The 24,453-nt window shown below is 30.2% G+C and overlaps 3 protein-coding genes across 3 annotated transcripts; 2 read left to right on the top strand and 1 right to left on the bottom strand.

Moving 5' to 3' along the window:
• Positions 1-4,697: 4,697 nt before the first annotated feature.
• Positions 4,698-8,022, top strand: LOC123301402 (homocysteine S-methyltransferase YbgG-like). Its single transcript, XM_044884142.1, has 6 exons — positions 4,698-4,798; positions 4,871-5,076; positions 5,931-6,092; positions 6,153-6,418; positions 7,490-7,701; positions 7,769-8,022. Exons 1-6 carry the CDS (start codon positions 4,779-4,781, stop codon positions 7,950-7,952), a joined length of 1,050 nt encoding a protein of 349 aa, XP_044740077.1. The 5' UTR covers positions 4,698-4,778; the 3' UTR covers positions 7,953-8,022.
• Positions 8,023-8,748: 726 nt separating this feature from the next.
• LOC123305787 (mediator of RNA polymerase II transcription subunit 11) lies at positions 8,749-9,399 on the bottom strand. The gene is made up of 2 exons (XM_044887613.1): positions 9,239-9,399; positions 8,749-9,141 (listed from the first exon to the last, which is right to left on the bottom strand). Exons 1-2 carry the CDS (start codon positions 9,312-9,314, stop codon positions 8,795-8,797), a joined length of 423 nt encoding a protein of 140 aa, XP_044743548.1. The 5' UTR covers positions 9,315-9,399; the 3' UTR covers positions 8,749-8,794.
• A 203-nt stretch (positions 9,400-9,602) lies between these two features.
• On the top strand, positions 9,603-23,865 carry LOC123293768 (flocculation protein FLO11). Its single transcript, XM_044874678.1, has 9 exons — positions 9,603-9,766; positions 15,116-15,195; positions 15,253-15,373; positions 15,431-15,596; positions 15,958-16,597; positions 16,836-17,069; positions 17,981-20,098; positions 20,983-21,322; positions 22,268-23,865. Exons 2-9 carry the CDS (start codon positions 15,133-15,135, stop codon positions 22,531-22,533), a joined length of 3,948 nt encoding a protein of 1,315 aa, XP_044730613.1. The 5' UTR covers positions 9,603-9,766; positions 15,116-15,132; the 3' UTR covers positions 22,534-23,865.
• The last annotated feature ends 588 nt before the right edge of the window (positions 23,866-24,453 follow it).

The following is a 24,453-nucleotide window of genomic DNA, read 5'->3' as shown; positions in this document are numbered from 1 at the left end:
TCAAAACATTGAAAACCAACTTTATTTTATATAAGCTTAAAGGAACGTTGAAATCTAGAGTCTAGAGTAGACAAAACATTCAAGAACTTATGGTTTTAATTTTTTCATTGAATATTAAGAATTGTTATATTTTTATTGTGGAAGCGCAAGGAATTAAAATCATTATAGTTAGTTTTCGAAAATTAATACATTAACATGGCGGCCTCAACGGTAGCCTTTTGATCAAAAATTGCACCTCTTTGAATTTTTAAATAAGTCTGGGGAGGGGGGTGATCCACAAAACCATCGACTTAAGAGATAGCGTGGTTTGTGCAGAATCGAGCGCCCTGCCATAAAAAACGCGAGTTTGAGGTGCAAAACATAGACGAAGGAAACAGTTAAGAGAAGGATCTAGTATCCACGTCACGAAATCTATATTTAAATGAATAAATAAACAAAAATAACATTTTTGTACTTTTGTACCGTTGATTTTTCTAACAGATAATATTATCATTTAAATAATAAGAATATATATTTGATTTCTTGGAAATGGAAAAACAAATCGCCTGTATGATGACTAATGTGTAATAATTTTACTTACATACATGTACCTATCTGTCTATACAACTGGTTCATACACACGCCATGAAAATTAAATAAAAAAATACGAGTATTGGAAAAACAAAAACAAGTTGTTTACTTTACAACTTTGTATAAAAAAAATCTACATTAGTTTTTTTCCTTTTGTCCTGAAAAGCTATGTATTACCAAACTATCAGGGATAATCATTTACAAATATACATATTATACTAGTGTGTACTTGTCAATGAAAAAATAAATCAAATAGGCATATTCATTCGAATTACAATTTTCCAAGAATCATCTTTTATCATGGACATATACTTATTTATTATTTGTTTATTTACTAAATTTTGTATATACAAATTTAAATGTCAAAGTCTTTCGATTATATTAAGGACGTTTTTTTATGGTACAATGGCGTATAAACTACTAGCTGTGAACTACCCGCTTTGCTGGGCAACATCCCCACTTGCACCCCTCCCTCCACATTTCCTTACGTGGGATAACAGTTTTGTAATGTACACGTCATGCTCTTTTATTTGATACCCCACTTAGGTATATTTGTAAATATTCGATAATTCCTTCCCACTTTCTCGCTACACCTTTCTACCCTCCGAAATTTAAAAGTATATAAAAACAATAGATCTTTGAAGCTGGTTGTATATCGTGTCAATATTTCAGCTTAATCGATGCACAACTTTTTTAGTTTTTGAAGCATATCCCTTTCAACCCCTATTTCAACCCCTTACTCTACTATAATATGGATGTATTATACATAAAAACCTTCTTCTTGAATCACTCTATCTATTAAAAAAAAACCGCATCAAAATCCGTTGCGTAGTTTCAAATATTTAAGCTTACTTAGGGACATAGGGACATAGGAACAGAAAAAGCGACTTTATTTTATACTATGTAGTGATAAACACATATAACTTGTCGAATTAATTTTAATTAAAGAGACTTGAATAAAAAACACACATAACAAGAGTCGAACTTTAATCTCTTGGACTCATATCAAGCGCCTTTACCATCTGTGCCATAAGTGCTCTAAAAACCATATATAATTTTTCCAACTCAACGAATTTTACTTATTTTTTGTCAATCTAATCTTATTTATTTATATTTATGTTTGATTACTAAATTTTGTATACAAAAAACGTCAAAGTCTTTCAATTATTATTGATATTTTTTGTGATACAATGGCGTACATAAACTTTAAAGACGAATAACTTTTTATGTTTATTTTAATTAATAATACTATAATAATTGTATGGAGTTCATATAAAGAAATCTGACACACACTGCACACCATTAGAAAGTCTTACAAAATTCTGTTGGGAGACGCAAATACACTGCGCATATGTTCAGTGCATTTGTGCCTCCATCATAATTTCTTGTAAAACTTCCTAACTACAAAGTTTTGTATAAGAAATTCACGTGTTTCCAGCCTGTTAAAAGCATTTTTCATTTATCAAAAGGGTTCTCTTTCCTTCAGAATTCAATAGACCTATATTTAGAAACTTTATCTGTATAAATTATTTGTTTTTCTTTCTTTAACGTGAAAAAGAAGACAACAGATCGATGTAATTTCCCACTCATACCTCGGATATATTAAAAGACTATCCCCTTATTGCTGCAATAGAAATTATCTGCACAATTTAAAAGTGCAGCCTTTTCACTACTCAGAGCTAGCTCTAGATTTTCTTGTTTCTCTACTCAGACATTCTAGAACACCATGTATACAACCAAGTGGTTTTTCCCTTTTCCAAAGAAAATTATCTTCAATTATTCTGAATATGTCCAAATAATCGATAATCATTTATCATCATACAAATTGTATTTGAATTGTTCTCACTTACATTGTATGAGTGTTTATGTGTCGTGGTGTCTGTCTGTTTGTCTGTCAGTATATCGTGTTGATATTGTCGTTCACTAAACAAATAATAATAATTACAAAGCATTAAATGTACTAGTATCTAAGTAAGTACACTCAGTGTCACAAAAAAAAGTGTATATACAATCAATTTATTTTAAGATAGATAAAAGTATAAGTTTTGTTCACGTGAATATTCTCAGTACTAGTATAGAATATGGCTCCGTTCATATGTCTACACTTATATATTGTATATTTTCAATAACTTCATTTGGTACATTTACGTCATTAATGTACACATAAATTATGTATTATAAAAATGGTGAAAATAAATATTGTCACTGAATTTAAACTGGCATATTAATATTCTTCTCATCAGTCAAGTTCAAAGTTGCTAAGATAATTTGAACAGCAAGTAATTTATGGATAAATATCAACGCCACGAAAAAGTTGATTTTAAAACGGCCGTATTTTGGAAATTTCTTATTGAAATTTGATATGGATGAAGTAAGTCTGGCACACGAGAACAGTTACGTTAATTGCGTATTCCTGAAAAAATCTGTGAAAATTACTGATATGAAATCATTTTAAGCCAATTTTTTAAAATCATTTTTCATATCCTTTAAACAACATAAATTATATGTGCCCGACAGTTTCGCCGTTGCTAACGCCAGATATTATTCTAATAATTATAAATGAAAACGTATTCAAATCATTTTAGTGTGAATTTTAATATGATTTAGTTTTATAATTAAAGAATGTAATTTTAATTTGCCAGACAGAATTTCGGTTGATTTATTAGCGAGGATCCTGCAGGAGTTGATGCAACCGCTCTCAGATGTAAAGCGTACTTCTTCTCTATAGGGCTTTTCATTTTAAAATCACGATTCATATTTGTTTCGTACTAAATGATTTATAACCAATGTGATAAAATGCATAACAAATATCTTCTATCTTAGTCCTACTTATTGCAGTCAGTACGAAAAAATAAATTCTGCACTTGCGCATATGACATGATGAAAAGGTCTATTAGGTTTCAACAACATTATCATCAACCCTTGGCTAACCCATAACTTTCTTCTCAGGTCAAAGTTCTATGATTTTTATTAATTCATTGAGTTTTAAGACTTTAATTAAAGAAAATTTTTCTAATTATATATAGAATTCTTATTTTTTTCTTCAGTCGATTAGCTAAGACAAAAGTGAAAAATTAAACAGACGATCTTAAGTATACACTTTACAATATCTTACGAGAGTTTTCAAGTATTATATCACAAATGTTTATGGTGAATCTAGATACCTTACATATTAGACTCAATTTTATCAATTTTATGCTTTTTAGAACTGAAACTCTTTAGCTGTGATGATATTAATGTTATTACTATCTGAATAATGATGAAATAAGTTAAAATAACGAACGGGCGTTGGAAAAATATTATGTAATTTTCTTTCATGAACCAAATTGAAATTCACAAAGAGTATCAGAAGTAACTCGGACATATTCCACTTTTACTACACCGATTTACCACTATTTTGATTTATTACTTCACCGCCAAATTTGGAAATACTGCATACATTGACAGGAAGCGCGAAATGATGATGAGAATGATTTTAATTAATGTTTTGTCGATTTAAACACGGGCGTAGGCTCTCACGTTCTCTGTAAAACTTCGATGATCAATGGGTTAAGTCAAAGTCACAGAAATGAAGCTTATCAAATGAAGTTGTTCAAATGTTTCTAGTACACTTGAGATCAGTCAGTTCCGGAATAAATTTACAGCAGATACTATTCTAGGCGACACATTATTTCAGTCTGCTAACGATCTGGAAAAATTATAAACATCTATAATGCTTCTGCATGAAAACACCGTGTATGATCTCATATCTGTGTTACTATGCAAATCATTTTAATAATAATTACAAAAAACTATTTAAGTACATAACAATATTTAAATTTTGTTTAATTAATTATAGAAAGAAAAAACAATAAATTAATCACATATTATTATCTTATCAAGCGCGCAATGTCAAACGTATTTCACTCATAGAGAGAGTACAGTCTGTTTCAATTTAATGTTAATCGGTGAGATTGTTAAAAATGTTCAATTTTTTTAAAAGAATTTAATTTTAGTCTCAATAACAACAAAATCAAAATAAGATGATAATTATCACTCTAGGAATGATTTTCTATTTTAGGCACGTAGCCAAAAATTACATTAGTAACATCAGTAGCGAAATATTTAATGCAACCAATTGAATATACAATATTAAATGCATTTTCTGACCTTCGTTCGAATTAAATTATTGTTTTATGTACTTTTCCACCGATTAAGATCAACGGAAAATGTTTGGAAATTATTTTAGGTCATTTTTATTCAATCGCTATCCAAAATAATTTTAAAATGTTAAATAAAAATAAAAATTTTATGTTTTCAGATACTTTTTTGATAAATTTAAAATGACGCCAAATATAACGCCCACAGAGAATGGGATTCCACAAATTGTTGTATTAGATGGTGGATTTTCAACTCAGTTATGTTGTCATATTGGTGAAATTGTTGACGGTGATCCATTATGGAGTGCACGATTTTTAGCAACACATCCAGAAGAAGTTATTAATACACATTTAGACTTTTTAAGAGGTATTTTGAACTATTTTAAGAGATTCCTTAAATGTGAAACGTGAAAATAATTTGCACGCCAAAAACGCTTTAAGTTTCTGCCACTAGGAGTGTATATAATTCGTTTAATTTTCTGCCGCTAGATGTCACACTTGAATTGAAGTTAGAGACACTGTATCTAGAATTGTATTCGATGTGTGTCGACAAACTAGATAATTTAAACAAATACGCGCACATAGGAGTACCGTGAAGAAGGCAGTTACCCCTCACCGCTTTGAGCAAGGACTTAAAAATGATTTAGCCGGCAGTATAGTATATGTCTATGCCAAAACGTTGCTTCTTATATAACACACTTCGTAGATTTGATTATTGCACATATTTGGGATCAAGTTGATTGCCAAAACTCTTCAATATATTTCAACCTTGGCAGTATTTGAATGAAAATTAACCGCAAATCAATATCTCTTAACCAGAGCCAGCAGCGCTTCAAGTTAAATCTTAGATTATCGTGTAAAAGGGTTATAAATTAGAGTCTAATCATCTAGCTTTCAACAGTAATTATAATTCTTCTCAACTGACAATTCCGCACATAATTATAATTTTATGGTTAGAACGAAACCGTGCTAGCGCAATCCATAAAATATGTGCACATAGAGGTGAAATAATAATATAGCCTAAAAAGCCAACGCCGGGAAATTATGCAGAAAGACCATTTAAATGAATGAGACGTGACATTGATATACATTTCATTTTCAATTTTCTAGTAATCTAAACTTTGATCTATAGAGAAGAAATCGTCTTTATCCGTGATATATTCTATGGGCAGTTCCGAATACGTTCGAAAAAAGACATCTAAATTTTAATTTATTTTTTAGCTGGTGCTGACGTAATAATGACTAACACATATCAAGCAAGTATCGGTGGGTTCGTACAGTATTTAAATATGACACCTGAAGATAGTTTAGAATTAATTAAAAATGCTGTAAATTTAGCAAAAACAGCGTGTGATCAATTTATGGAAGAATATCCTGATCCAGGTAACTGCCAAGTAATTTCATTGAAAAAATTCCAATAATTAATATAGATTACTTTTGTAGATAGATCTCGTCCATTAATTGTTGGATCAGTTGGTCCATATGGTGCTTCATTACACGATGGATCTGAATATAGTGGAAGTTATGCGGATCAAGTAACAAAACAGCAACTTAGAGAATGGCATATACCTAGAATTGAAGCATTAATTGAATCCGGTGTAGATTTATTGGGTATTGAAACTATTCCATGTGGTAAAGAAGCCGAAGTTCTTGTAGAATTAATCAAAGAATATCCACATATTAAAGCATGGCTATCTTTTAGTTGTAAAGTAAGTAAGAAGTTATTCTTTAAGAAAAATATTTCACAAACCTTACAAAAAATGGTTTCGCTGGAGAGTGGTTAAATGTATTACAAACATCGGATCTTAGAAACATCTAACATTAGATTATCTATTGTATTGCGGTAAACAAATTCTCTGCACAGAATTTTCGCGATAGTTTTCTAAAGATTTTTTTAACGATGAATGAATCGGAACTTCTACAAAATGTTCCATCATTTGTATAATCCATAAATTGTTCATGCTTTTTTTGCGTAGTTGACTACTATCTAATTTGCCACATTACCCATAAAAAAGTAAAACTAGGCTGGATACCATAACAAAATTTGAAAGTTAAATTAAAATTGATTAAAAAACGAAGAAGTTATAAGCATTCAAAGATTGTTTGCAAAAGTTTTATATGTAATCTCTATGCCGATACTCAACAGTCATCCGCTCTTTTGCGAATTAGCACCTTATTCTTTACAATATACACAAAAAAAAAATCAGTAGATTCTAAATCCGGTGAACACAGAATCCAATATAAATTATTTTTGAGCGGAATAATGTCTTCGCCAAAGCTATACCAAGAGAGTCATTGAGTCCCTTCAGTATGTGTAGTGCCATCCCGCATCAGTAAGAATCCTTATTTTAAAACTTGGTGACCGCTAGAACGAATCAAAATATTGGATCCTTATATTTCAAAATAAAGTTAAATGATTTTGGTTCGAAAAAGTCTCACAGGTCATGCAAACTATTGAAAAACATTTTTAATTATAATTACAAAAGTCGCAAGAGATTCAAACTGTAATTTTCATATTCGATATTGACAAATGAAATAACGGGGAGTTGCACTTTTTAGTTTCGCATAATATTTTCTCGAAAAATTTTGCTATCTGAAATGCCTTTATTTCGAATAATCCGAAAAAGCTGTTTTTTCAATCTTAGCACAAAACATCTTGAAAACCTGACGTGTTAAGTAATTTTGCAGCTGGATTCAAACTCTTTCAGATTCAGACGGATTCAGAATATTAATTAAATTAATTTTCTAAATGATTTCTAAACTTAATGCGTATTTTTTAGGATGGTGCAATTGCAAATGGAGATAATTTCCACAAAACTGTACGTAAATGTTACGATTCAAATCCACAACAATTAGTAGCAGTAGGTATAAACTGTTTAGGCCCAAAATATGTTGAACCATTAATAAAAGGATTAAATAAAGGACGGGAAAATAGACCAATACCTATAATTGTTTATCCAAATAGTGGTGAAAATTATAATCCAGAAAGTGGGTACGTATTGAACTTGAAAAGCAAATTACTCTAAGATGATTTTAAAAATAATTTTTATTATTTCCAGCTGGATTGATCGAGAAAAATGTGAACCAGTCGAAGGTTACATAAAACATTGGCTAGATTTAGGAGTTACTTGGATAGGAGGTTGCTGTAGAACTTACGCATCAGATGTAAGTCGTATACGAAATGAAGTCCAAAAATGGAGTCATGAGCAAAAATTTAATTCTGATTTTAAAAATAATGTTTAAAGAATTTCATGAAAAAATTTGTACAAAATATTTTGTAATTATTGTGCCATAAATTACCATAAACACTGTATGTAAATTTTGTTTATAAAGAAAAACGTTACCATTTTATTCTTGTACACGTCCCGAGAATGGGAAAAAAAGGATATCAGTGATAAGGAGTTTATGAAATTATGTCACATTCAAATTAAAGGATTATTAAAACATTTGTTTCTCACAAAAAACATTTCTAGCCTACCCCAATAGTTTGTATTCGCGTGTACTTCGAGATATACCTAACGATTTAATTGTTTTCCTCTAGTTTTGATCATCATTTATATCGACAGCTTGCCTCGCTCTAAAATATATAAAAATTCAGCAATTATTATCGTTTGTGACAGTGATTAGAACCAAATTTACGAACAAAAAAGCAGTACTTAGTTAAATCGTTATTTTTCGAAGTAAACTTAAATGAGAAGTATCGACGTAGGTTAGACATATGTTTTAAAAAATCTCAATAATTGATTTGAATTACGTTAGGATGAGATCCCTTTCGCATTTTTTGAATTAAGAAGAAACGGTCTGTAATTTTGCTAGAAAATTGTGCGGTAAAATTCTTATTTTTAATAATAAAAATCGCATACAAAGATTATCAAAATAAAAACTTCAAAATTGATTTATTTATAGTGAAAATTTGTATACGGGAATTAATCTTTTAATTTGTATTTCTGGTATATTTAAAAAAACATCCAACAAGCCTTTTATTATTAATAAATAAAAATTTATTTTAATATGAATACAAAATTTATTTTTACTTACATCCTAGATTTTTTTGTACTTAGAATTAAAAAATTAAATTTGCTAACTTAAGTTTGAGATGTAGGTGTATTACCGGCTGATAAAGTTGCACCCGGTCGAGGTGCGGCTGTGGTTGTAGCACCAGGTCTTCCTTGTAAATGTTTTGTTTTTAATCGTTCTAATTCATTCACACGAGATCGGGCATGTTCTAATCTATGCCATGCCATTTGTAATACTTTTTGTGATGCATAACCAGATCCTTCATGAGGTTGACCCGTTGATACTTGAGTTAGATAATTAATTTGTTCGGTTAATTTTGATTCTACATTATTTAAAGTTTTCAGAAATAAGTGTGTTTGACTTTCGGCTTGTTTCAGACTTGATTTCTCTTTGCTTAACTCTGTGAAAGCTTGACCTAGAATAAAAATTAAACAAGAAAATTAAAATTTGTTTGATAAATATTTTAAGGTTATGTTTTTTATATTTATTGTTAAATTTAAAGAGCTAATTACCTGCACTTTGAAGGCAAGTAATAACATCTTTTTCAATTGAATCCAAAACCTGAATTCGTTCCATCGGTGCTGTCATTTTCTAAAAGAATTTTCGAACAATATTTTTTAGTTTAAATATAAAAATCCCTTTTATTGTTGACTCATATGGCAGACAGAGTAACCAACTTAAAAACTGTAAATTTGAAGTTTATAATTAGAAATTCTTGAATATTTTACTGAATTGAATTCTAATTAATGTGAAAAAATTAATTAATAGAAATAAAATGTATAATGTGTCATCGTTAATATTAATTATTAATTTTAAAACAATCGTAAAATTTGCTATTCTAAAATTTTGTATGTGATATTGTTCATTTTAAGTACATTATGGACAAAATATGATAATTTGTTCGAAAATATTATGTGATATCAGTGCCTAAAATATCTGTATTATATTTTAAATTAATATTAATTATTAGGCATATTTATTTGCTTATTAATTCAAAAAAAATAATGTTCTTATCATAAATTGAATGTCTTATGAATACGGTAAGTTTGAATTTAGATCGATTGTTTAGATTTAGATCACTCACGACACGATTTGAGGCTTAAATTTTCAATTATTTTAATTTTTAAATATTTCTATATTCTGGCAAATTGATTTCTGTATCGATTAATTGTTTTAGTAATTTGATTAGAGCTTTAGGATTTTAATTGTTTCTTCTACCTATTAAATATTTTATTATAAAATTTTGTTTCAAAAGTAGGTTTTTTACTTACCATTGATTTTGTTTTACTATAAATTCTCAATTTTTGACAAATCGAAAAAATTACATTCCTATAACCAAATCGATTGTGAATAGAAAAAATGTTATTACAGGCAAATTCATTGACCCGATTAAATAATGTTGGCTTTTATAAAAAAAAAAATTTTGATTTTATAGTGGCCCCTATTAACACATACATAAATAAATCAAAAATACTTGTAAAGTGCTCGTCTAAGCCAGAGAATTCGCGATTTAGTCGAATTATTAAGATATCCTCACTTTCTTAATGACTACTTTAGGCAAAGAGAAATTAAAAACAAATATTACTCCAAATGAACATTCATTAATTTATCAGTTTCTATAATAATTCCATTTTCTATCTGATGCACCCTATACATTTCGAACATAAATTTATCTCTTAATATTTAAAACATAAATATTTTAAATTTTAATCGTAAGTTATGATTATAAAAATTTATTTTGTAAATAATAAAATTTGAAATTAGAACGAAAAATATTTTTTTAATAGTTTTGAACGATTATTTATTAATATTTCTGTCATATAATTTTCTTAGAAAACTAATTGATATAAATATGTTTTGAAGGTTTTCTTTCGAATACATTCCTGTAATTCGTTAATTTGTAACAGTAAATAAGTGACTTATATTTACAGTTTCTATAATTAAACGTATTACACAAAAATTTCTGTGGTATTAATCCATCAGTTTAAAAAAAATAATCGGTTTTTCTGTGGCTTGCTTTTTTTAAATGGTCTACTCGAAAAAAATTTTATTAAAGATGTTCAAATTAAATCTAAAGAACTAACTTAATGTTTGGGGGGAATATAAACATAAAAATAAATAAACATGCTCTGAAACAACTTAACCATTAATAATTGAGAACAATCTGAGTTTAAACTTTCAGAAAGTGTATATGTTTTACTTTTAATTTTCTTAAAGCAAGGATAAAAATCCGATTTTTTGAGACAGACGCTGCGCCTTTTTGTGAAAGTCTGCTACGTATTTGTGGCATTGTTTACTATATTACCGGTATTTAACGTGACTTTCTTTGTTTTCTAAAGTAATTAAGGCTTCAAAATCACGAAAATTTCGTTTCTTTGATCAAAAGGGAAGAAGTTACTAAGATATCGACTGAAATCGATTCGATAAATCGATATTCTTATATAATTTTGGGCGATATTTCAAAATCTACTTATCTTATATTCAAATAAACTCGATTTTCGTATTTTTTAGGTCAAAAATACCCTATGTACTGAATTTTATCGAAATTGGAAGCAAACATTTTTTTTCCATTTTTTCCTATAAAAAAATCCCTTTGAAAAAATCGAAAAAATCTCAAATAACTTTTTGTTTCCAATTTTGACCAAACTATGTATTTGGGGTAATTTTGCCCCAAAAAGTACTAAAATCGGGTTCATTTGGTGATTGGATAATAGTTTTTGAAATATAAGCCAAAATAGCTAACTATTATCGATTTATCGAATTGATTTCGGGCGATATCTCAGTAACTGTTCCTCTAATGATCAAAAAAGTTAAATGTTTGTGTTTTTGAAGCTCCAATTACTTTAGGCAACCAAAAAAGTACTCAGGTAACATTTAAAAAGTTAATGTAGTTTCATGGTTACAGGATATCGGGATCATATCATTTGAATAATTTTTTTGAGTCATATTGACTAGTCATTAGCCCCATATAAAAATAAAATTTGCAAATATTCTTATTGCAAAATGATCTCGAAATATCTATTAAATACCTACATTTTTTTTAATGAAATAAAACTATTCACAAAAGATACAAATTTTAATGTGATATTTATAAAATCACATACATATTGAAATATTCGAATCCTAATAGTACTACACCGAGCGGCATCAAAAGTGGGACAAAATTAACTGCTCTCAAAATATGTCAACAAATAGATTTAAAGCGGATGAATAATTCTAGAAAGCCTTGGATTATATCGACTTACACCGAATTAATAAGTCTCATCACAAAAGTCATTTCAAGGAAAAAATCTTTGGAAACTAAGAATAAGAAATTTTAAACGTAATAACTGCCTCAACCTCTTTAATATTGCTTGATTTTCTGGCCATGAAATTACATTCAGTCAGGTCAATCACCCCATGTTATTGGCGTATTTGAAGGCAGCTATCTCTTATAACTTCGAGAACAAAGCTCTAACAACTTTATGTATTTTTAAAATTATAAACTTTGGTATATTTTATTCAGATCTATTTCATTTTAATTTAGAAAATTGATGTTTATTGACTGAATAATAATAATAACACAGATCTGCAAAAAAAAAAATTTTTTGAGCTGCATGGGTTGCTACAAACTAATCAGGTATCATTCACTAACAATTTCGAAGACAGCGCTGTTCCCTTTTGAGTCAGCATTCTCCGTATTGCCCCCCTGAATTCCACGAATTTGCGATTGCGATTTTTTCAAATGAGTTTTTTAAGAAAGCCTGATGAGATAGAAGTTAATATATGTTACCCAGTTTGAAAAAGCAGTTAAAAAATGCTGTGCAGTTTTTAGTTGCAGATCTGTGAATTGGATAGATAACTGATACCGAATTTGCCACATTACCCATAAAAGTGTAAAAAAGGACTTGATCGCAACAAAAGAACGTTAAATTAAAATTGATTAAAAACGAAGAAGTTATAAGCATACAAAGATTGTTGACCGCCTCTTTCTTGCAAATCAGAGTTTTATATGTATAAGTTTTAAACGTTAATATTTTGTGTTCTCGACTAACGATTTTCAAACAACAACTTCACTTTTCTGTCAATTCAATGAGAATTCTTCACCTGAAGTGATAAAAAAAAATTTAGTCATCTCCCCAATTATCTCATTTTTGGTACCTTTCCTTTTTATACATTGTCGCCATCTTTATTATTCAGATTTTTTCGTTAGTTTTTGTTTTTTTTTTTTTTTCATTGATTTGGAAAATTGCCAAAATATGAGCAGGATACAACTACTACAATTTTGTTTATTGTCGCTCAGTACGTATGTGAATAACACAGAATAGGACTGGATTTGTTTGCCAAGAATTTTTTTCTGTAAGAAATACACTCTGTTTTAAATATTTACATATGGTTTGGTTATGTCAAAATTTTATAGATTCAATAAATAATCTTCTTTTTTTTTAAATTTATATTAATTAATAATTAATGAATTCATTTAGTTTAGAATCCTATAATAAAAATCAATACCTTGCTGCTGATGAAAACCTTTATTTTACATCATGATCTTTGAATATTATCAGCAGGTGTTGCCAATCATGTTTATCATCATGCCCCCTGAAAAAATGTCAGATATTTTGAAAACTTGCCATCTATATTGATTGATGTCAAGGGTTAGTGAAAATTTCTGATATGATAATAGGGTGGCTAACTGACAATTTAAATAATAACAGGAAGGTAATGAAAAGATGGACACAGATAAATTAAAGAAAAATATACCTAATAAAAAAACTTCTATTCCTATACCGATACTTCTATTCCTATATTCCTATATGGATTTACCATTCAGGCAGGGTAGACATGTGCCTAGGGCGACAAAAACTGAAGGGTGGCAATCGAAAACGCATTATTATTACAGGAATAAAAGATTTTCCTATTGAAAAAAAAAATAATAATTTTCAAGAGCAAAAGTAGAACCTTACAGGGTGGTTCAAGTTATAAGAATTTCAGCAAAAGATAGATAACGTTAAAATAATAATAATTTCTCAATATACTTAGGCAATAAACAACTGGGCAAGCCTTATTTTCTAAATACAGCGTGTTAGAAAAAAAAAAATGTTTGAAAATAATCGTATATAATTTAGAAGTTTGACTGTAATTAATGAAATTTTTTACATTCAATTATTATTCTTTGACGTTTATATTCGCGTATTTTTGGTCAAAGCGTGTATTATTCGACCGGAAACATGATTAAATGTAGCTATTAAAGAAAATGAAAATCATAAGTGTCATTTTTTAATTATTAATTATGAAATTTGCGCTCTACTAATTTTCATATTTTATTATTTTTCAATATTTTATTGTTCATTGAAGTTTAAAATATCATTTAAACATATTTTTATCCGCCAAGCATGTATTTTATTAAGCCATATGAAATTCTGAACGACAAATCATAAAATAAACCTCATCATAGGAGATGAAAATGAAATTAACATAATTACAATTATAGTAGTGATGTTAGGCTAATTAACTTTTTTTACAAATAGATATGATGAAGACAAATAGTCTTCACTCCCTCTCACATAAGAATCCTTATACGAACCTAAATGGGAGGAAGGGCAAAAGGGCCGCAGCTGATTAAATTTTCACAAAATACATCTTAGAACCATCCCGAAATCAGATTATACATTGCAGAACTATTACTCATTTCTATTATTTACATTAAACAGCATTTCTTCGAAATTAAAGTAATTTTTTCTCGCTTTCGAAATTTTTAAAATTTAAACTTCTCCAGAACAACTTGTTTTCACTGGTTTTAATTGATTAAAAAAAAGATTGATTGAACAAAATGCAAGTCTTCAAATTAACCCAAACCTTAAAAAGGAAAAAAAAATGAAGATAAATGAATCAAGCAACTGACTACTAAAAAAATTTTTCAAAAAGAATCACGCACTGATATTTTATAAATTAGACTTCGGTCAAATTTGCTCATATGGCGAGATTTTGAATATCTTGAAAGCCTAATCAAATGTCTCAATGGGTACGATAATCCTAATAAGGCAAACATTTTTGATTGATCGATTGGATTGATCGGAATCAAATTACCGTAGGATAAATGTAAGGTTGTTTTATTTTTTATATACGGACCAATTAACTATTTTATTTCTATATGGATAAAAATTAATAATAAGATCAATATTAAAGCAATGTCGAAAGTATAAAGAGGTATTTATCTATATAAATATCTCTGGTCATTAAAATTTTATTGCTTGGAAAAATATATTTTAAACATTTCTAAACAGTTTTTAATTCATAAGTAGTAGATCAGATTTCATTATTTAAAAATTTATTATCGGTAAATATTTCCTTCGGCACTAATTCGCACTTAACCGAGTTTTTTTTAATAATCTTAATTTTATTGTTTATAGGATGCTAAACACACATCATGTCACAAGAACCGTTAATTGTACAAGCAATCTACTCATTTAAAGGATCCAACAATGATGAGGTAAGTCCAAAAACAAGCTCCATTTTTTTATTCTAACTAATTGCTGTTTTTTTATAGCTCTGTTTTAAGAAAGGAGATAAAATTACTGTAACACAGCGTGAAGATGGAGGTTGGTGGGAGGGGACCCTTGGTGAAAAGACTGGATGGTTTCCTAGTAATTATGTCAAAGAATGTAAAGGTATATTATCTTATGACCAGGATTTTTTCATTTACCTAATGATCGATTTTATTGCAGAGGTTGTTAGCCCTACGCTATCTCCAATTAGGACTCCCGATGTAAATCAACAACGTCAATATAGAGCTGTTGTTTTAAAGGATTTGATCGATTCGGAAAAAGCCCACATAACTGAGTTGCAAGGTTTAGTGAACAATTTTCTTCAGCCACTTGAAAAAAGTGACATGTAAGTATAATTTTTATATTTTACGAATAAGTCAATCAAAAAATGCAGTAGACTTTAAGTCTACAAACATTTCTATTGCGACTATAATATCAATTTAGAAGGGGATAAATTCTCCAGATTCCCACCGGTGGGAAAAATTGTCTTAAAATACGTAATCATCGATCTGAAACACTAAAAAGAAAAAAAAGCCTACCGTGAAAAGAATACAAGAAATAAAGTTTATATTAATTTTTACTAGATTTTCCCCTTAACATGAAAAGTATATCTACCATCCTTCTGGTCCGTCTCCTCAGAAGAATGATGCCTATTAGAGGATTAATTTTTAATTTTAAAAGAAGCTAATTGTCCAAATTTTTTTTAGATTGACTCGGGATGAATTTCGTCAGTTAACTGGAAATTTATTAGAAATATTAGATGTTCACACTCAACTATTAAGTTTAATTGAAGAATGTGTGTCTCGGCCGAATAATGAGCAACGTGTCGGAAAATTATTCTTGCAGTGGGCACCTCGAATTAAAAGTGTGCATCAAGCATACTGTGCAATGCATCCAAAAGCTGTTTGCATCCTTGATAAATACAAGACTGAATTAACTACATTTATGGAAAACGCTGGAGCGGCAAGTCCTGGTTTACTTGTACTAACCACGGGTCTCAGTAAACCATTCCGTCGACTGGATAAATATCCGGGTATGTTACAAGAATTAGAGAGACATGTGGAAGAAAGTCATCCCGATCGTGGAGATACACAACGTTCAGTCGCTGTGTATAAAGAAATCGCTGCCAGTTGTTCGGCGACACGTCGTCAAAAAGAATTAGAGCTACAAGTATTAACAGGGCCTGTACGTGGATGGGAAGGACAAAGTTTAACACAACTCGGTGATATTTTACATATGGGATCCGTTGCTGTTGGACCTCAACATCATGATCGATATTTGGTGTTGTTCCCTACAACTTTGCTGGTTTTGTCTGTGAGTCATCGAATGAGTGCCTTTATTTACGAGGTAAGATAATTGCTCACTAATGTCTAGATAATATACTTAGATGGCTACAAACATTCTCAAAGTAAACAGCCAGGTAATTAAAATATAAGTTATCATAAGTTGAATCGAGTGAAATAACCAAAGCGAAACCTCTTAATGATTTTTAGTAAATTTGTTATCTAAGTCTATTATGAACATTTACATGCCTCCAAAAGGGATTGATTAATTCAGAATCTTACTTAATTTATCAAATTTTCAGGGAAAATTACCTCTAACTGGAATTACAGTTTCAAAATTAGAAGATAATGAAACATATAAAAATGCGTTTGAAATATCAGGCCCGTTAATTGAACGAATAATCGCAGTATGTCAAAGCCGTGATGAAGCACAAGCTTGGGTGGATTTGTTACAAAAACATACACAATCTCGGATTGTATCGAAAACAATGAATACATCATCATCAGACTTAGGTCCACCACAACCGCCTCCACATGTAAGTATTTTTAATGAAATAGCATATTATGTGGGCCTATCTATCTCTCTCACATCTAACAATAATTTGGCATAAAAATTGTGCAAATTAAAAAATAATAATATCGCATATGTTATTCTAGGTATCCATCCCATTCTATGCGTAAAATCCTTTTTTTTCTCGGACAACTAATTTTGAGTTTTAAAGTTATCCACAGCTAATATTAAATTGTGCTAGAAGAACCTTTATAGCATCTCTTTAGTATCTCAAGTGTTTGAAATTAAATAGATATTATTTGACCTCATAAATACTGTAATTACAAATTATTTTAGGTATTAACACAAAAATTACTACTAGTTCGGTTAGATTTGTTATCAGAAATAAGTTTTTATCAGTTCCAATATACATAAATATAAGTACCTAACATCAGATGCCAGGGAATTTGATTTTAGTGGCGAATAAAATCAAAATTACTTGATTAGAAAGTTGGTAACTTCTTTGAACATGTTCAGTACTGTTATTAAACGCTGTAGCACAGGCTTGGAAAACCAGTGTCTGGTCACGAGATATTAGCAAGGATTTAACAAATTACATGATGCCCTTCTAATAATTGACCAAAATCGCAATTATTTTTCGTTTACAGACTCTAAATACCTTGTCTCTATATAAGATGACTTCACTTTTAGATGAATTATAAAATGATTTTCAATTAGAAACTCATTCAAAAATTCACATTTGAAATTAGGAAATACGGAACTCTTTGGATAAATTGTTTCTGTAATTGTAAATATATTTCTGGAAAATGTTCCTGTTCCTCTTTATCTCTGTAATTCAATTTAGGTATTAAAAAACTTATACAGAGTGTCCTAAAATAAATATACCTAGAATAATATACATATGAAATATATGTAATAATATCAACATATCTTTAGGATATTACAAAACTAGATCCACGTGGTTATTCAACGCGTGCCTCAATATTGGTATACACCTGCCAGCCATCATTGCCATTCAAATGCACATACCCACCGCTTACGTATCCGTCAGCATCACCTTACGCACATTTAACAAAATATTTTTCACGTTTAGTGCGTCATAAACGTATAACTCGCGATATATTAAAAAATTTATTATATCCACAATATTCGGATACTCTTAAAGTGGATATAGCCTCCGTAAAACGTCGTAGACATTACTCAGAATTTATTATGGTTAAGTCTAGTTCAAACGATTGGCAAAAGGTGAGTGTTATTGTGATTAGTTCCGGTAGTGACGACGATGATTCACCAGATACCGATTCAGATAGTTCCGATACAGATGTGGCAAATACTGGTGATGCAAATAAATTAAGCCCATTATCACGACAAAACGCTTTGGATAAAGATAGTAAATCTACTGCGAGTAATGGAAGCACAGCAAGCAATCCATTTGGATTCATTCGATATTACAATCCCAGTGAAAACTATGAATCCTCAGAAAGTTTTATTGATCATGGAGAAAATTGTACCAATAAAAAACCAGAAAGCATCATTCATACATCTACGGCAAAATTACAACTAGCGGTAATTCAACAATCCTCGCAAAATTCAGATAATTCAAGTTTTGATTGTCGTACAAATGAACCTTACATGGCCTGTGAGGATCTCTTAAATTTAGATGAATCACTGCGTATACCTGAAATGACACCTCTTGGAACAGTTCATCGATCGAAATGTGTGCCATCACAACGACAAAGTTGCCCAACAAAATTAGTAGCAAATAAGTTCAATAAATGTTCGTTAACTACAATTAACGTCCCGACACCGCCATGGCAATCGAATAGTGAAGACAATATTTGTTCTACTCAAAAAGAATCACCATCATCCAGTTCTAGTTCCAGTTCATCACTAACTCACTCCAGTTGCCTAGATTTACCAATCTTACCAGCAAATACATTTCCTGCGCCGGATGATTTGCTCGCAGAAATTTTATATAATACTCCACCGTCGTTAGATCCGAATCTTATATCACCTCCAACGCTAACACATCAACCGGAATCGGCATCGAGTGATCGTAGCTGTGATACAGTAAGAGCTGTTATACGCCCACCAAAAAATTTCCGTAATGAAGGTAGCGTTAGCCCTGAACCAAAATTAGATGATGTACTATCAATTCCAGTTGAAAATATTGGATTTCGTAAACATAGTATTAATTCGGATAAACCAAAACGACGTTCCAGTATTCATATTGATAATCCTTCGGCGAATGAGCTAAAGCGATGTGTGAGCTTTCAATATATTCAAATTCAAGATCCAAGTAGCACTTCGGCAAGTACATCGTGTTGCCCATGTTGTAATAGTCCTAGATCATCCGATTCAGGAATGGCTGGAAGCTATACGCTTGCTTCACCAGATTATCCACAGTTTCCGTTTTGTGGATGCCAGCGGAGCAGTAACAGTTCTTCGACATTGAATTTCATGATAAACGATGAACGATATCATAGTTTATCGATTGATGAAATTAATCGTTATAAAATCTTAACCGGACGTGAGCCAGATCAGCGCTCAAACGGTTCCACATCACAAATGGAACCATCAGATTTCGAATCACAATGTAGATGCACATCGCCGTTTGGCTCAACCCCACGTACATCCTGCCAACCATCGATAACATCAGGGAATATTTTGGTTGAATCAACTGATTCGGCAACAACATCAGTAACGTCCAGCTTAGATTTAAATCCATTACCTACACCACAACCTTGGGAATCTGAGAATCAAATTCACCGAAAATTATCAGCAATCAGACGAACACAATCATCTAAAGCTCTATCGCGTAATCGTGAACAGTCATCACGTCCAGAAATTCCTCAAAGTTCAACGTCTTCCACACAACAACAGGGTGTTTATCGATCTGGAATGTATGCACATTGGTGGTTGAAAGCAAAAATTCCATCATCCGTGGTGGTTGGAATTGTCCAAGCAACTAGTCAAGGGAATAATACATCAACTGCAGGCAAGGATGATGCGACACACGCTATGTTTTCGCTGGCTTTTAAGTTGTGGTGTTTAGTTTGTGGCTGCTTGAGTGTGATAAATGCGCCGCTCTTAAATTACTATCATTTTTTTCAAAAACAAAAATTAAAAATACATCTTGCATGGATTACATTTTTTTGTTATTTTTTTGTTTTAACTAATCCTTGCCTGCGGTGGATCATTTAGTGACAAGATCAATTGATTTCAAATGCCAATACTATCAATTGTGCATTCTTTTCGAAAAATTTTTCAGGAACTAATCTCGTGTTTTATTATTTTGTTTTGTTTTTATTCGTAAACGCTGGATTTAAATGATTGTAGTAAAAAGATTTGAAGTAATTCATGAATTATTTTAACAAAGTCATATTTTACTGCAATCATGTGAATCTATTTTAAATCAAACTAACCATCTTCATTATCTTGAACCATTATATAGCAGCAGCAAAATATTTCCTTTATTGTAGTGTTTCATTTTTTCCCATAAAATTTCATTTCATTTACATGTATCGAATTAATTATATTCCTAGTCATACTTTGTAAAGAATTTGGTTCATGATGAACATTATCTGTACATAAATACAACGACGTATTAACATTGCAGGTTTTAACTATTTTTGTAAACTTTGCTTCTAAAAGCCCACTGTATTGTTTTCATATTTGTACAGAAGAATTCAAATTGAATTTGAAAAGGGTACTGCCTTTAAAATGTTAGTCCGTCATAGCGAGTCAGAAATAAAAAAAATTATCAAATTTTGGATTTTTAATTCCCTTGAATTCTCGACACTCCCAATCTATAATTAAAATTCTATAGGAAATTATTTCATGGCTAGTTTAAAATGGCAGATTGAAATGAAATTTTCCTTTAAAATTAATCCTTGCGAAAAGAACTTAAAAATTTAACAATTTCTTTTTCTATTCAGATGTCACCCATCCCACCAACAACAGTCGGAGGGAGCCAACAAAATCGAATGTCAAACACAACAAACAGCAACAATAGCAGTGGACTTCTTAAACGTGCGCATACATTCAGTCATTCCAATACACTGCCTACAACGAATACTACATCTAATCAAAAATGTGTATGGACTATTAGCTCCTTACGGCCATCACCACCAATCATACCTAGTTTAGATAAGCAAACGTCGTTGTTGTTACATCATGATCGACGAAAACCAACAACATTCGAGGAAGATGCACTCATCTTAAAAGTAATTGAAGCTTATTGTTCATCGCCAAAAGCTCGTAATACTGTTAGTTCAGGTAATAATGTTTTCCGTTGATTTTAAGCTTTTGGAAATTTTGTGTGCGAAAAATCGTTTACATTGAGTTTAAAAGAGTACTTGAATTAATTTTTGTTTTTGTAGTTTTTTGAGTTAATCTTTTTTTTTCTGTTGTTCCGTATCCCACCTAAGTAAGTTTAATTTGCACTTTCAAACGCGTTTAATGCTGTGAACGCTCTTACTTAACCAATTGTCAGACAAAACTACTTTTGCTAGCTGCCATTTTTTGATTACTTTTTAATTTTGCCACAAAAGTTACCCATTCAAAAATTTTCATAATTTTTTAGTAATGAATTGATCAAGAAAAGAGAATCAATGAGAGAAAGTTAACTAAATGATAAAAGAGGAAGGCATTTCGTTTGTAGCTAAATTAAATTTGTAATCATAAAAATGACTCAATAGTATGAAGCATATGCTAGATTGGCTTTGGATGCAGGCAGCTTTCAGAGATAAGTTTTTGTGGTGCAGAGAGAAGTATCTGCGCTTTCAACAGTTGCCAGAAAAGTAATACATTTTAAGGAAAATTATTCTGGCAAGTGAATATGATCTATTATTTAAAGATTAAGATCAATTTCTAATTTATTGCTTTTCTGTTTCCATTTCCCTGCCATCCTCTGAATTCGCTATAGCTTAATGCGGTAGTCTCATTGAAAATATTTCTTAAAATATATGGAACATAAAAGCATTTTGCAACAGTCGTTAATGGTCGTCACATTTTTTCTTTTGTTTTTCTGTTATTTGGTTTTTGTTTGTTTTTTATTTTGGTTTCCTGTTTTTCTTAAATGACGCAATCAAAAATATTTACATATTGTTGACCATTGTTTTTTGTTTATTTTTTTCCATGGTGGTGGTTTATTTCTCTTCTCCTGTGATTCTTCTTCTACACTTCCTCAAAAACAAAAACCAAACCAACCATCATATACAGTGGATTTGGGTTATTTGTCACGTGGTGGTAATGTACTCTTGCATGATCAACATAATAAAAAAATCCATGCAACACAGCTACATCGTTCCAATCCACATTTATATTCACAAAATAACACTAGCAAAGATCAAAGTAAATTTTGGCATCATCATAATACATTGATACCAACATCACAGGGAACAGGAACAGGGACAGCACGTGCATCAACTTGGTGTTGTGGTTCTTTTATGCTCAAACAATTGAAAAAAACACAACATTTAGATTAATTCAAATTAATTTTATTTTGACCATTGAAAAAAAATGTTAGTGCCCATAGGATTGTGCCCTAAATTTATTTCATAGTGCCTGAATTAAATAGAAGTATGGTAAAGATTAAGTATTAATTGCGCATAAGCATGCGCTTGGATAAAATAAATATACCAATAGTTGCATAGTTACCGTTATCAAATCAAAGATTGTTCTCAGATTTTAAGAAACGCTGAGACTGTAACCACGTCGCATGAATCATCAATAAATAAGTGTTGTAGCCAAATAATTTCATTCGTGTCTAAATAAATTCATTTTGCAGATTTTCTTATCTTTGATTTTGTCGAATCTTGTGTAAAAATTTTATTTGTAAATGCATACAGAATCTAACTGCTCTTTTGTTTTTTCCGTTAGCGTCACGTGCGAAAATTCTAAATATGCTGACTTTTTTACCTGAAAATACCCTTTTTCTCCTAACTATTTACCCGGTTTCTACTTGGTTGTGCGAAGAGGCTTTGAAGAGTGAGAAACTCTTAGACCATATGAAGGATTTAATTAATGCCAACAGATTTTAAGTCAACTTGGTCGCTATGTCAGAATGGATTAGTCTTTCCAATGAATAGGTAGAGTTTGTAAGTGACATAGTAGATGAGTCATCGTTGCCTATTTTTCTTACCTTACTCTATGGTAGCTCTTGCAATAGCCAAATTTCACAAGTGGACTTAAACCTTTAGCAAATCTGTTCCCAACTTGTAAAATGTGGAAAGGTGCAAAATATTTTTTATCTAATGATTGTTCCATGCGCGATTGGGTTTAATAGTCTCAGCGTATAAAAGAATTGCGCAAAAATTCCTAGTCACAAAATAATATATTTAATTTAGAGAATATTGAATTATGGGTGCTATTTAAAAAGTAAATTTATGCTTGCCACAAACTAATAAATATTTTTGTTAATAATTTTTATAAGCTTTAATTAGATTTTTGGATTTAGTGCAAACAATAATTTTATAACTCGTATAGATAAAATAAATATTTATTGATATAAAGGCGATGACTTTATATTCGCCATTTTTCAAACTGTGTTATTAGGGAAATAAAATAATTTTCTCAAAAAGAAAAAAAATAATATTTCAGTGGTTCAGTGATTTTAAACACCTTGTTTTTGAACTGTTTGATACAGAATAAAGTTATTTTGTATCGACAAATCATCTTTCAAAAAGAATCTCAGGACTTGAATGTGCCGAAAAGTGTAAAATAATTCTGTGATTTTTTTTCTGTTTTTAAAAAGATTTCAGTTTTTTCAATTCCATATATGTCGCATATAATTTCCATGAAAATATCCCATCCTTTTACCTCCCGTGACCTTACCAGTTTCCAAATGTTTAAATTAAATCTAAATAGTTAATTGTTGGATGTATGAAAATTAAGGGATAGAAATTTGGTTTTTTATTTTTGGTTTTGATAGAAACCAGCGCGCAAATATCCTATGGATAAGATACAATTAACCTGCACAATACTACCTCTGAACTCTAAAGAATTAATTAAAATTAAGGCAACCTTGAAGATGTAGGCAACTAAACTTAGGCAGTTTATTTTTTTAGTACTATTACTGGCTTTAAAATTCAGAAAACATTTAATTATGGCAACTTCATTCTTACGAAATAATTAGACCCAGTACCCCTCTATCTTTTTTTTCCTTAACATTTTCATTTTAACATAAATAAAATGTCGCTTTTTAATAATATATAGTACCTCTAACTATTTAGATTTAGTATAAACATCTATGACATTTTACTCCCAATTGTTTGTTAGAAAAAAATGTATATTTAAAAGTAAATAAAAATGAATTTTAATTAAATCAAAAATCGATATTTTTAATTGAAAATTTTCTAGCTGTTGGTGATACACTGAATAACAACGGTCCATCGAATTTACTTTCC

The sequence above is a fragment of the Chrysoperla carnea genome, chromosome 1 (assembly GCF_905475395.1).
Source record: "Chrysoperla carnea chromosome 1, inChrCarn1.1, whole genome shotgun sequence".
Lineage (NCBI taxonomy): Eukaryota > Metazoa > Arthropoda > Insecta > Neuroptera > Chrysopidae > Chrysoperla > Chrysoperla carnea.
Note: the sequence above shows the minus strand (reverse complement) of the source record. Positions and strands in the feature narration are given on the sequence as shown.

Excerpts from the sequence above, each read along its gene's own strand:
- LOC123301402 (XM_044884142.1), top strand. The coding sequence starts at position 4,779 with ATGTTTGGAAATTATTTTAG. Across the intron at positions 6,093-6,152 it reads GGAAGAATATCCTGATCCAG|ATAGATCTCGTCCATTAATT; the intron begins GTAACTGCCAAG and ends TTACTTTTGTAG. Across the intron at positions 6,419-7,489 it reads GGCTATCTTTTAGTTGTAAA|GATGGTGCAATTGCAAATGG; the intron begins GTAAGTAAGAAG and ends CGTATTTTTTAG.
- LOC123305787 (XM_044887613.1), bottom strand. The coding sequence starts at position 9,314 with ATGACAGCACCGATGGAACGAATTCAGGTTTTGGATTCAATTGAAAAA. Across the intron at positions 9,142-9,238 it reads TACTTGCCTTCAAAGTGCAG|GTCAAGCTTTCACAGAGTTA; the intron begins GTAATTAGCTCT and ends TTTTTATTCTAG.
- LOC123293768 (XM_044874678.1), top strand. The coding sequence starts at position 15,133 with ATGTCACAAGAACCGTTAATTGTACAAGCAATCTACTCATTTAAAGGA. Across the intron at positions 15,374-15,430 it reads TTATGTCAAAGAATGTAAAG|AGGTTGTTAGCCCTACGCTA; the intron begins GTATATTATCTT and ends ATTTTATTGCAG. Across the intron at positions 16,598-16,835 it reads TGAGTGCCTTTATTTACGAG|GGAAAATTACCTCTAACTGG; the intron begins GTAAGATAATTG and ends TCAAATTTTCAG.